This window comes from Ictalurus furcatus, chromosome 16 (genome assembly GCF_023375685.1).
Source record: "Ictalurus furcatus strain D&B chromosome 16, Billie_1.0, whole genome shotgun sequence".
NCBI classification, from domain to species: domain Eukaryota; kingdom Metazoa; phylum Chordata; class Actinopteri; order Siluriformes; family Ictaluridae; genus Ictalurus; species Ictalurus furcatus.
Window position 1 is genome coordinate 483,710 of NC_071270.1, and position 13,342 is coordinate 497,051.

The following is a 13,342-nucleotide window of genomic DNA, read 5'->3' on the forward strand; positions in this document are numbered from 1 at the left end:
TCATGTCAAAGGTGTAAACCCAGCACAGGGTTTAAACGAGAGATTGGCGATCTCATTTAGTACAACTGGTGAAGAGGAAGAAGAAGAAGAAGAAGAAGCAGACAAAATATTTTCATTATTAAAACGTGTTAAGTCTATATTTACATTGAATCATCGGGCTGACACTCTTAACCAACTGTGACTGAAATCATTTTCCAAGTGGGGAATGAAAATGGGGAACTATTACTGAGGAAGTCTCTCCAAATTTGACGAAAGGACAAGGTGAAAACTTACAGAGAGACTTAGAGCAACATTAAAGGGCTTACAGGTCACGCCCTGCACGTGACAACAAGCTCTTGTATTCTTCACATGTCTGGGCTATGAGCTATGAGCTAAGGGTGGCTAGACGGAAGCCCACCTATATCATCCCAGACCATGTGGCAAATGTGTCATGATCTGTTAAAACCAATGTAGAACTTTAGGGGCATGAATCTAAAAAACATGTTTGATGCAAAAACAAGAAAAGGTTTCCACCCAAATAGCACCATACCCTTGGTGAAACGTGGTGGTGGCAGCATCATACTATGGAGATGCTTCTTTTCAGCTAGGACTGGGGCTCTTGTCAAGACACAGGGAATCATGGGTAGCTCCAAATACCAATCTATTTTGGCACAAAATCTGTAGGCCTCTGTTAGACATCTGAAGATGAAGAAAAATTTCATCTTCCAGCATGACAATGACCCAAAGTTGACACAAATCCAAGTCACTAAAGAAATGGCTTCGGAAGAAGAAGATCAAGATGGAAACCCTGTGGAATGATTGAAGAGGGCTGTGTACAGGACAGATATGTGCTCAGTTGGCAGACTTTTACTGCCACTTTTACAGAACTCAGGGCACAGGGCGGGCGACACACTTGGATGGGGCGCTAGCCCCTCGCAGGGCACAATCACACACCCATTCACACACTATGGACAATTTGGAAACACAAATCAACCTACAAATGCATGTGTTTGGACTGGGGGAGGAAACCGGAATACCCAGAGGAAAGCCCTGAGGCGAGATTCGAATCCCCAACCACGGAGACGTGAGGCAAACATGCTAACCGCTAAAATCAATAAACCACTGACAATCAAAGGCAAGAGGAGGGTTTCTGATTAATACCAAAAAAAAATCCTTATTTGTTTTCACTTGTAAAGATCTTCCTAGCATGAAACCTCTTTGTTGACATTACCTCGGAATAATGCATGTTAACCCCAAACCTCTACAAACCACTAAAAACAGTCAAATCAAGGTAATTATCAAATCAGTGCCTACTGTGAGGAGGACCCACAAATCCCTAAAAGACCTTCATTACATTTCTGTAACGTGGACACCAAATATGAAATGAAGATGAATCTCAAATATGAAATGAATCTCCTCGAAGGTTTTTAATAGCACCAACATTAAATCTGATTTTTACTGCTTAATTTTTGCAGAGAGATGAAATCAAATGTCAAGGCTCTTCTAATCAAACCGCTCCTGATATTTTCCACTCAGCTGCTTGAGTGAGTAAGCAAACAAACCTTTTGGTGGTCTAACAGTAGAACGAACACAAGTTATTAAACAGTTAGATAATGAGGAGGTCTGATGATGGCAGTAATAACTCTGAGCAGGTCTGCAGAATTACGACAAGAGGCCGTAATGAGGACAGGCTTGCTTGTTTATCCTGCAGATAAATCCGAGTTTACTGGCTCAGGCTGCCGTTTTAAAAGACGCATTCATGTACAGTCATCTCCTGCGTAAAGATGTTTTTTTTTAATTGGTTATTTAACAATTTTGGAAGGCGTCTCCAGTGTCATTGCTTTTGTAACAGTCACAGATAAAGCAGTATCTTTCCATTTTGTAGTACAGTAGCGTGTTTAGTAGTGTTTAGTAGATTAACTGGCAATTCAGTAGAGTATCTACTCAAGTATTCCGTATTATTTGGTAGAGTATTTGGTAGCATATGTTGTAGTATTTGGTATATTTTTATTTTTTTAAAGAATTTACAGAGGAGTATGTATTAGCATTTTGTAGTGGTTAGTAAAGTAGGTATGCATTTAGGAGAATATTTTGTATTATTTAGTGGAGTATTTTGTAACATTTGGTAGAATATTTAGTAGCCTTTAATGGCGTTTTGTAAAGTATTTCAGAGTATTTGGTAGAATATTTAGTATTTCGTTTTACTTAGTATTAGTAGTAGTATTCAGTAGAGTATCTAGTAGTCTTTAATGGTATTTAGTAAAGTATTTAGGAGTATTTGGTATAGTGTTTATTAGAGTATTTAATGGCATTTTGTAGAGTATTCCTTGGATTTGGAAAAGTATTTAGTAGAACGTGGTAGAGTATTTTGTAGTATTCTATAGAATATTTAGTAGAGTATTTCACAGCATTTTGTAAAGTATTTAATATTATTTTGTAGAATATTTACCGGCATTAACTTACTTAATGAATCTATTCATATTGTAGATGACATTTATTCATATTTTAGATGACATATTATTAGATGTTTGTACTTGCTAAGACAAACTCATTTCTACGTGGAAACAAGTTTGGACACGTCTGATTCTCAACCAGTTTTTTTCTAAATATCACAAAATATTTATTATAATTTTTTCATATTGCTCCGGAGCAACAATTTTTGTTCTCTGGATAGTTTTATAAAGGTTTTTTTTTTGTTTTGTTTTGTTTTTATTGTTCAATTCGTGCTTGCAGAATGCCTAGAGCAATGCTGGAAATCTTCCTTTTAAGGGAATTTATAGGAAAGAAACTGATTTCTGATGAAAAGTAGTTCCCCAGGAACAGTATGATCACTGACCTAGAGTTTAGTGATGCATTAGCAGAAGCCTAAAGCCAGGAAGTACACGGGTAAGGAGGAAAAGGTGGCTGTTTCCTTTTTGTTTTTTCACATCCAGGCTGCAGCGGCATTGCAGAGACCTGCCTTTGAAGTGTGCTGCGCTTCATCCCTTGGAGAGCTGTGTGTGTGTGTGTGTGTGTGTGTGTGTGTGTGTGTGTGTGTGTGTGTGTGTGTGTGTGTGTGTGTGCGCGCTAGTAAGAAAATAAGAATAGAGCTCACTACCCAGAACCACAAATCGACCTGTTCGAAGAGACCCTGAAATAAATCCAGATCCTTTTAAAGGACGGCGTCCGTAGGCAAAAATAATTACGCCTCCCTCCCACCCGAGTCAGTGACATTTTCAGAATTTCTGACGTGCATGTCAAAACATGTATACATAATGCAATTATGGCCTGGGTGATGGAAAATGAGCCCATTGAGTCCATGTATTATCCTACACTAACGCAGAGAGTGTGTGGCGTCATTACTGCTATTCAGCAGATGCCTGTACACCTCGCTGCAGTGTTTGATAATAAGGGAGTCGTATTGACTGAGAGACATTAAACATCTCGGTGCAAATGGACTAAAACAATAAAGACACAATTTCAAGGTACTCTCTAAGTGCAGCTCAAAATTATCGTTAACGAGGCACTGAGTAGTGAGCGATATGAGTGCAATGACATCCTTTTCTTTCTTGTACACAGAATGTTAACAAAACATGGACTTTGTTCAGCATAAGGTTGAGTTTGGTAAGGTATGTATTGAGTCTACAGTCTGGACTAGAAAGAAATCAGCCCCAGCCTCTTCTTTATACCATTCGGACTGCTGTTTATTGTTTTTAATGACCATTGGTGGCGCTGTTGAGCTTGGTTCTACAAAAGTCCAAAAATAATACGCTTAAAGATTTAAAGAAATTCAAACAGTCTGATGATGGCGCATAGCATAAAGCCTCCAACGCGTTCAGTCAGAGATTTCAAATCGAACTGTACAGGATTCCAGTTGCAACCTGATTTCATGGTGAAACATTCACAGACCTGTGTAACACATGACGCAATCCACTCAACTCAAGAAGGTGAAGTGTGTCAGGCTCCCATCTTGTCCTCTGGACACTCTATTAGCAAGTGAGAAGACTGAACGAGAAGAACGCGGATAATAAACAGGTGTCGATTAGAAAGGAAAGGCAACCTTGGGCAAATTCCGGCGTCGGTTCAGAGGCTTCGGATAAACGACAAAATGTTCCAAACACACAATCGTTCACCATGACTGACTGCTAGGAAGCTGTCAAACTGACCTGCATGACTGAAACGCTTTGCAATGGACCTGAAAGTGCACCATTAATATCCAGAGTTACACAGAACACCGTACTCACCGTCTCTCCTGTTGAGTTTGGCATAGCCGGGTCCGTGGCTGTTGGACAGCTGAGATGAACTCCTGAAGGCTGATTGCGGGAGATTGGACACCAGTGGACTGTCACAGTCATCTGAGATGAGATTAAAAGACGTTAGTAATAAGCAATAAGTACACGATATAAATTTCACTGCGAAAGCTGGTCAGCATTTGGACAAAAAAACCCAATGGCTTTACAGAACTTTACAGAACAAAAATCCACAATGACTAACTTGCATTTTAATGTACGTTCTAATTTAAAGTTCTATTTTCACTTGGGTTAATATTTTCCTACATTACCCACAATGCCGTTAGACTACCTGCCGAAAGTGGAACCAGTGGGATTTACGCTGCGTCCGACTCGAGGTCCTGACTCCTAATAATTCCTGACCTGTGAGCAGGAAAACCCCAAAGAACACTCCCAACTCAGGAACTTGGGATGGTCTACGTAACTCCTCAAAGTTCTTCAGAGTTCAGAAAAATATCAACAAATCAACATGGCTGCTCACAGCACCAGCACCGAACCAAGTAGCACATCTTATAATGAAATAACTTACACTGTATATACAAGTCTTTGCTTTAGATCGGTTAACATACAGACATATTCACCTGTTAAATCTATAACACTGACAACTCTCCTGAGAAAAAATCCCCAAACAATACAAACCATCACAGAAATTGTAATGGTTTCTACTATAAATACCATTACAAACCATCAGCTAACCATTAAAACCATGAACATTACTATTATTGATCCTTAATGATATCCACTAGACATAACATACCACCAATAGAAGGCAACAAATTACCAGTAGAGACCCACAGGGACCATTAGAGTTTCCATTTAAACCATTACAATTCCCATTATACTCAATAAAACCATTACAGATTCTATGAGGGTTTCTATTGTTTTTCCCTCAGGGTATACGGATCGCTTTTTCTTCAAACGAGGAAACTATACGTCACTCCTCACAGTTAGCTGGCTAGTTTGATACTAACAATAAACAAACATGGTGGAATCCAAGGTCCCCCCCACACTTTAAAAAAAGTAAAGGATGTTATTCTAAACCCTGACTTCCCACTTCCGAGGTAATGCAGCATTAACCCTCGCTCCATCTAAACACAGTGATGCAGCGGCGCTTTAGTCTGTCCGGCTTTCTCACCTTCTCATCTGTACACTCTGCTCACACAGATCAGCCTCTAAAGCTTTTACTTTCCTGCTAACACCACCGTCAACACCGTTACGCTAGTTAACTCTTAGATCACTAACTAGCCGCGTCTCTGCTGCAACTTCGAGGCCAATGTTTGCAATGTCTTCACTGCTTCAATGCAGTGGATTTCTCTTTAATGAGATACCGTACGGTGGAAACCGGTGAGTGAGAAAAGAAGCTCTTGAGCTTTTGCTTTTCGGTGCTAATAGCAAAATATTTCCATTGTAACTGGTGTTTGAGAATGTCAAAACCTGTAAAAGAGCATTGCACCTGTGCTAACCTGTGAAACCTGCGCTGCACACAAACACTACCTTCTCACAGGAATAACAAATATACAGCACCAAAAAATTATACAGCAACAAAAACTCTAAATATCACCGCAGACCACATGTTTCCGGGTGGTATTTTCCTTTAACGCAGCTTGTTATCCAAACCCAATTACAAAACACTAAACTAGACACACATTTGAAGGGTACTCGATAGCAGTCAGTTGTGAAATTCAATCCTGTAGCATGAATAGCATCCCTGATTAGATCTGAATACCCATGATTTGAACAATACCATGCAGTCATTTGTGCTAATTAGCATAATCCCACTATTTTAATGCCAGAAGACCCCTGTCATTTAGGGGGTAATATTCCTTTAATTACACCTGTTTCACATCTCTGTCATTAAAGTAAGACCACATCAGTGTGGTCTTTAAAAACCATGTGGAGCTTCAGTAACTATTAAAAGCTAATGGCTGATTAAGACAATTCCCTTGATATACTGTAATATTACCTGTCTGACCTGTTATAATGCTAATAATTAAGTAATAATGCTAAATCGTATTAGCTTTTTAAACTGTAGCGAAATGTTTCACTAGCATTGTTAGCATCTATAAAGGAACAGATAACGCAGTAAATGGGATTTTTGCTAATCAGCCACCGTGAGCTTTTATTAATCATGAGCCACACAAGACTATTCAACTATGTGGAACTGTAATGAAATAATTCACCCCTATATTTTAGAATGAATATACTACAGTCGTGTGAAAATATAAGTACACCCCATGGAAATTGTTTGGGCTTTTTTTTTTTTTTTTTTAACATATTTGCACGAGAAAACATTTGATCATCTTTGAAACAGTGCCTATTAATGAAGGTGATGTAGTTGAACAAAACCAGAAGGAAAATGAGCTTTTTCAATCAACAGTAATTCAACAAAAATATCAATAGATGTGATATTCCTCTGTAGAAAAAGTAAGAAAAAGTGAGTACATCCTTGGCCTCAGAAGCTAGTATTGCCCCCTTTAGTAGAAATAACTTTGCATAATTGTCCTCGAGTCTCTGACATCGGCTTGCTGGAATTTTTGACCGCTCTTCCATGCAATATTCTTTCAGTTGCAAGATGTTTGAGGGTTTTCTTGCATGTTCTGCCCGTTTCAAATCCCTTCACAGCATTTCAACGGGATTCAAATCCGGGCTTTGACTCGGCCGTTCCATAACCTTCCATTTCTTCTTTTTGAGTCGTGCCTTGGTGGATTTGCTCGTGTTCTTAGGATCGTTATCCTGTCGAAAGGTCCGCTTTCAGTTCAACTTCAACTTTCAGACAGATGTCCTCACGTTATCTTCAAGCACTCTTTGATAAGATGCAGAATTCATAGTTGAATCAATGAATGCAAGCTGTCCAGTCCCTGAGGCAGCGAAGCGACCCCAAACCATAACATTTCCACCACCGTGCTTCACAGTTGGTATGAGGTGCTTCTCCTGAAAAGCTGTCTTTGGTCTACACCAAACATGTCTGCTGTTACTGTGACCAAACAACTCTATCTTTGATTTGTCTGTCTAGAGAACATTATTCCAAAAGGCCTGGTCTTTACCTACATGCTCATCGGCAAACTGTAGTCTTACAAAGGCTTTTTCCTGACACGCCTCACATGCAGGTCAAATCTGTGCAATCTCTTTCTGACTGTAGAAGCAGGCACTCTGACACCAACAGCTGCAAGACCTACTAGCAGACCCTGTAATGAAATTTTGGGGTTCTCTGGGACCTCTTTTTGTTTCAGACGGTCTGCTCTTGGGCTGAATTTGCTAGGATGTTCAGTCCTGGACTAATTGGCAGTCGTTTGAAAATCTGCACCATGTGTAGATGATTTTCCTTACAGTGGAATGATGTATTTCAAATAATTTGTCTAATAGGCATCCACAACCTTTGTTCTGAAGGCCTTAGAGAACTCTTTAGATCTTGGGATGATGACACCAGACACCTCAATAGCAAAGGGAACCCCAGACACTACATGTGAACGGTTTAAATAAGACAGGTTCCACCTGCACTCCCTAAGCAGGTTACTGTGCGGCTGATGAGCACAGTGCTAACTGACCCCTTAAAAAGAATGCAGTGCTAGAATTAAAGGGTGAAATATCGCATGAGATAAATAGATAACTGATAAATGTACAGTGATAACGGTGCATCAAAATGCTAATGTAGAGTTGGTAAGTAATAAAAGCTGATGGTAGATAAAAAGCTTATTAGCGTAACACCAATGATTTAAAGCTAGCTGATCCCTTAATCCTAAAATACTGTCTATTTACAGTCCTCAGCCAACTGAATCACTCATAACTATACTCCTGTTTCTCCTGAAAAGTCTCAGCCATTAAAGTAATACAACAGGGTTCAAACCAGAGGTGGACGATTTGCTGGCTTGGGTATCTGGGACAAGCAAATTACGTACCAGTTTTTCAGAAAAGCCTCTACTGACTTTATATGTATCATGTTCCAATTGGTGTGTGTATATTATATATATATATATTATTTGGTGGGGTAAAGCACCCCAGAGTTTCTACATTTTTATACTGAACTCCACGCACAAGCAGAGGACATGGTCCGGTATTTAGTAGGAAATCTTTTTAAAATGATGATTATTATTATTATTATTATCATTATTATTATTATTACTAGGTCCATTAATTAGCTTGAATGCTTAATAGACATTGGGTGTGTCTCAATCAGCTCCCTAGTTCAGTAGTCAGGGCACTGATCAAGGAGTCGGCCATTTTAAGGGCTGTCTTAATCACAATATCATTGGAACTTTCGCTCCTTCAAGAATCCCACCATTCACCACAAAAGCAACGGGGGCACCATCGATGCTGACTATGTTCCTGAACTGGAAATTACATCATATTTTCTGAAACCGCTCATCTCAAATAAAATGGCAGGCAAACTCTCAGCCAACTTCGACTTTACATGACATATAAAGTCAGAAACATATCATTGGTGCTTGTTGTTGATAAATGCCAGTGGTGACCTTTTACAACGCGAGTACTTAGTCATGTCGCCGGAAATTGAGTTATCAGTGTCCCAATAGTGAGCCAGGGTCCTTACCAGTGCTCGAACGCATGTACACGATATTACTGATTCACAATATAGGGAGCTAGGGAGGTGATTGAGACGCACCCATTGTTTCCATAACAGTGAGGAAAATACAACACAGTGCAGCACAAATCGCATACTGTTATAACACTCAAATGCTAGCACAACACACAGTCACCCACTCCCTGTTTCCCTTCATTGAATGAAAATGTAAACGCTCGAGATGAACAAATAACGTTGTGCAAACTTCGCAGCTCACGGCTTGTGTTTTTTATTGAGGACACAAACACAATGCTTCATCGCCAGAGACATTATCAGGAGAGGATAAAGACGATGCTAACACAAAGTCGCCCCCTCACAGGGATTCTAGTACTTTCTTATTTTCCACAGTCAGTATTAATGCACATTAGCTCATCGTCGCTTGTTTTGAGTTAAAACATTAGCGGCAGAATGGTCCAAGGGGAAAGCGTAATATGGGACTGAGCAAACACAGTGAAGCTTTTACTTTTATGGTGGGCATAGCTAATAAAGATATAATGTATTATCATCCACCCCTGATAATGCTAAGCTTCAAAAATTAATAAAAGATAATGGTGGCTAGTTAGTACAATCTCACTGATATCCTGCAAAATCACCCCCTTTCCGTCTCCTGCTTATTAACGATGGTTACATTTTTGTGTCTTTTAATCCAGAGATAACTGCTATAACTCGGGCGTTTGGTTGAAAAGAACGCCATTATGTTTATTACCGATAAGATAAAATTGATGACCACAATAAAGCACTTTCACCAACAGGACTCGTCTTTAAAACCCGGGCCATTTGTTCCCTACGCGGAAAAAAACCCCCCAAACTATTTCACTCTACAATATCATTAAACACACAATTACTTTAACAGTCGCTGTTAATGGGCGACAAATTAAAAGCAATCTAAATAAACCTCATTATTTTTCAACCATCATGTACTGTAAATAATTGTCATATCATATTTATTCATACACAATTGGAGCTGCTTGGTGTTTTCCTGACTTAAGCAGCATCCCTACGCCTATAGTGTCAGGCGCCATTAATATAATTGGCTTCTGATGCATATTAGTGTTGTTCCATTAATTAGGCCCAGGAACTAAAATGAAAATGACGAACTGTTTTAGCCGCAACAGAATCAGCAATAAGTCAACAGCACAAGGAGCCAGCTGTTCGGAAGGCATTCTGTGAAAACTGAGGTGTGCTCCAAAGGTAGAATAGTTGGTGAAGGGTCTTAGATGATTGTTTAAGTCACAAACAGCTCGCTGACAGTTCTGGAGCTAAGCTTTTCGTCAGATTTTAAAATAGACACGCAGATTTGTCTTCACGGCAATGGAAGTGAATACATTTTTGACATTTTTTTAGCAGGCATGCTCTTGGTAATGGCGAGATAATTGGGACACCTGAGATGAAAATGTACAAAGTGTAGTTTTAATCAGAATAATGTGTATGTGTATATGATCACTATCACGTGATCATATTGCCATAAATATTACCAATAAGGATATCATTTTATCAACAAGGCTACTTTTGCTCAAGGTACTGTAAATTGAGGTAAGAATTGGGGGGGAAATAATGGCACTATAGTTTTCTGAGCACCAGAAATAGACTGGAGCTGGATAACTTAATAATCAGCTGTGGGAGTGTGTGTTCAAGTAGGGTTGTGTCATGGGATATATTTTTCTTTTGTGTTGTTAATCTCTTTAATGTGTGTGCACTCAAGCAGCAAAGGTGCCAAGCAAGAATAATGTTGTTTGTCAAGAGTGCTGGCTGCAACTTCAAACTAAGTCTAGTAAGATGTAACTGAATAAAGAATTCACCAATGCCAAGAACTCAGAGTTTCCCCCAATTAGGATTTCTAGAGTTTCTAAGGTGTTTTCCTGCCTTACACCCAGTGTTCCTGGAATAGGATCTGGATCCACCAGAACTCTTTATGGAATGGCTACATTTTGTTCCACTGTCCATTGAGGTGGATGAAGTGAGAATACATCCTGGACGGGATGGCCCTTCATCATTCATTCATTCATTCATTCATTCATTCACTCAGCTTCAGCAACCGGTGCATCCGGAGCCTAATCCCGGGAATAATGGGCATGAAGCAAAAATACAACTAGGATGGGATGCCAGTTCTACATTCATTCACATTCACACATTCATTCCCAAGGGCAATTTAGAGACACCAACCCACCTGCAGGTAGGAGAAAACTGGAAAACTCGGAGGGAACCCATGCAGACGTGGAGAGAACATGTGAAACTCCACACAGATACTAACGAAAGCTCAGGATTAAAACAAGGAGCTTCAATCCATAGGACAATGACCGAGACTGATCTTAGTGGACCAAAATACAATATATTCGATTGGTGCCATTACAGAGTAGCTGGAGTGCTCTGTCAAAGCTAAAGAAAACTTTTAAGTGGTTCACACCAAAATAAGGTTGGTATAAAAGGGCCCAAGCATTCAGTATAATACAGAAGAGCGATGACTTAATAGACATAAAGTAGAGACAGAATTTGCTTCATGATGCAATGTTGTGAAATTTAACCTGACCAAACCTTGAAAATAATGAAGTCTCTTGTCCATCAGGATGTAAATGAATTGGGACATGACCTTCAGAAGGCAAGCACTGTTTAGTAGATAATGACTCCAATGATGATGGCGCTTACATGGTGGGGAATTGTTCTCCCTAATTCATTAGCGCCTTTGGTTTGTCTGGACCAAAGCTCCTCTGCCTCAAACTTGCAGTCCAAAATTCTGGCTTTAAGATGCTTAATGATGTGCCAATAATTATTACATTATTTTTATAATAAGGGGACTGCAGTGCATCGGAACATTATATAAGTCTTGCCACATAACCTACAACAGAAAAGAAAACAAGTTGTCTAGTAGATATGAGACAACAGGTTTTGTGTCAACTGATAATCATCTGTGATGGACTGGTTTTCCACGGTGTATTTCTGGGAAGCGCCCAACGTTCCAGGGATAAGCTCCAGATTCACTGGGTTAAAATGAACCGGAACGGTATTCAGGCACCCACACACACACTGGGCGAGGGTAAAAAAAAATGGTTTTCTGCTTGTACCTGCAGCGTGAACTCACAAACACTGCATCACAGAAGCAATAAGATCCAATTATGTGTCATCTTTAACAGGCATTGCCTAGTTTATTGTCCACAGTGTAATCTCAGGCAAGATGCTCAGGTGATATGCGGATTCCCAACAAAAAAATGTATGCTCAACTTTGATTTCCAAAAGTTGTGCTGATGAGTTAAATGTCCATGTTGTAAACATCTAAACACTCGTTATGATACATAATAATCTTACCTTTAATTAAGGCAAGACAATTTGTGCCTGATTAAATGACATGTATATGTAAATGTTGCAAGCTTGTCGGTTTTGGTGAATAGGTTAGCTAGCTTGCTAGTCTCGCAAACACAGTTTCTATGCCAGATGTGCAACTCATTAACTATTTTGGTTCTTCCTTAAATGACAAGAATGACCACCATGCAACCATGACTTTGACTTTGGCCCAAATGTTCAGTCTAACCTTATTCCAAGTTCTTCTTACGATGCAGTGCATTAAAAATAAAACATCTGGAGCCATCAGTTTGTCTCGCCACTGCGACAACCCCTCGATTGGGAACTTTAAACGTCTGATTGAACAAAGCAGAAGAGTTGTGAAACTCTGAAACTTCCCGATAGTGCTGAGGCTCTAGGACATCGTAGCTAGCCTTTTCCATGACTCTGTAACAGCATTGCTGTTATGCTAATTCTGCCTCTTCCTTTCTATTTAATATTTTAATTCGCTGTGCAGACTCCCTTGCCGAGTGCTGTCAGCTGTAGAGCTTTTCACTGGAGCACGGCGCTGTTTGATCCTGTCTTTGGCCACGCATACCTGGTCCACCGAATAATACCGTCGAACAATGCGCAACATCAAGACGGGTAATGAGTGTCAACTGAGCAGCAGGCAATCTGTGTATAATGAAAAGATGAAAAGAATCAGCTTTCATGTTATAACTCAGAGTGACCACCTGGAGGAAGAATGGAACTCACACTAAGGTCAATGGGAAAAGTGAGAATACGTAATGATAACGCAATATTGCTTGTGTCATTAGAAATGTATCATGAAGACAGGCAACTACGGCAGCGCTTCGTGATGTCTTGCATGTTCTTGCTTTGTTGATACAAATACAGTGGACGGAAACAGATGGAAAGTTTGGTCAGGAGAACGTCCGCAGTGCGAGGTGCTGGGTTAGTGGTTAAGGCTGAGTGGAATTTTTAATCCCACGACTTCCCGAGAGCCACTGTTGGGCTGAGCCGGTATACCCTCGGATCGGATTCTGCCACACCTACAGTATCATCTAGAATCGTCTGTAATAAGGGATGGACAGTATTTCTAGTCCATGTATCCGATATACTATAAAGTACCACCGTGTACCCTGACACTCGGGTAATTCTGGTGGGTTTTAGAGCAGGCGTTCACACCACAGCACAAGGTTAGACATTCCCTGCAGTACCAAAGAATTATCAAAGGCAACACTTT

At 39.9% G+C, this 13,342-nt stretch overlaps 1 protein-coding gene across 1 annotated transcript in view; it reads right to left on the bottom strand.

Annotated features, from left to right (window-relative positions):
- cntnap3 (contactin associated protein family member 3) overlaps positions 1–13,342 on the bottom strand; it is a 118,468-nt gene that overhangs the window by 88,958 nt on the left and 16,168 nt on the right. Inside the window, exon 2 of the mRNA XM_053645473.1 lies at positions 4,203–4,313. Coding sequence (XP_053501448.1) covers positions 4,203–4,313 — 111 coding nt within the window. The remainder of the gene's footprint in view (positions 1–4,202; positions 4,314–13,342) is intronic.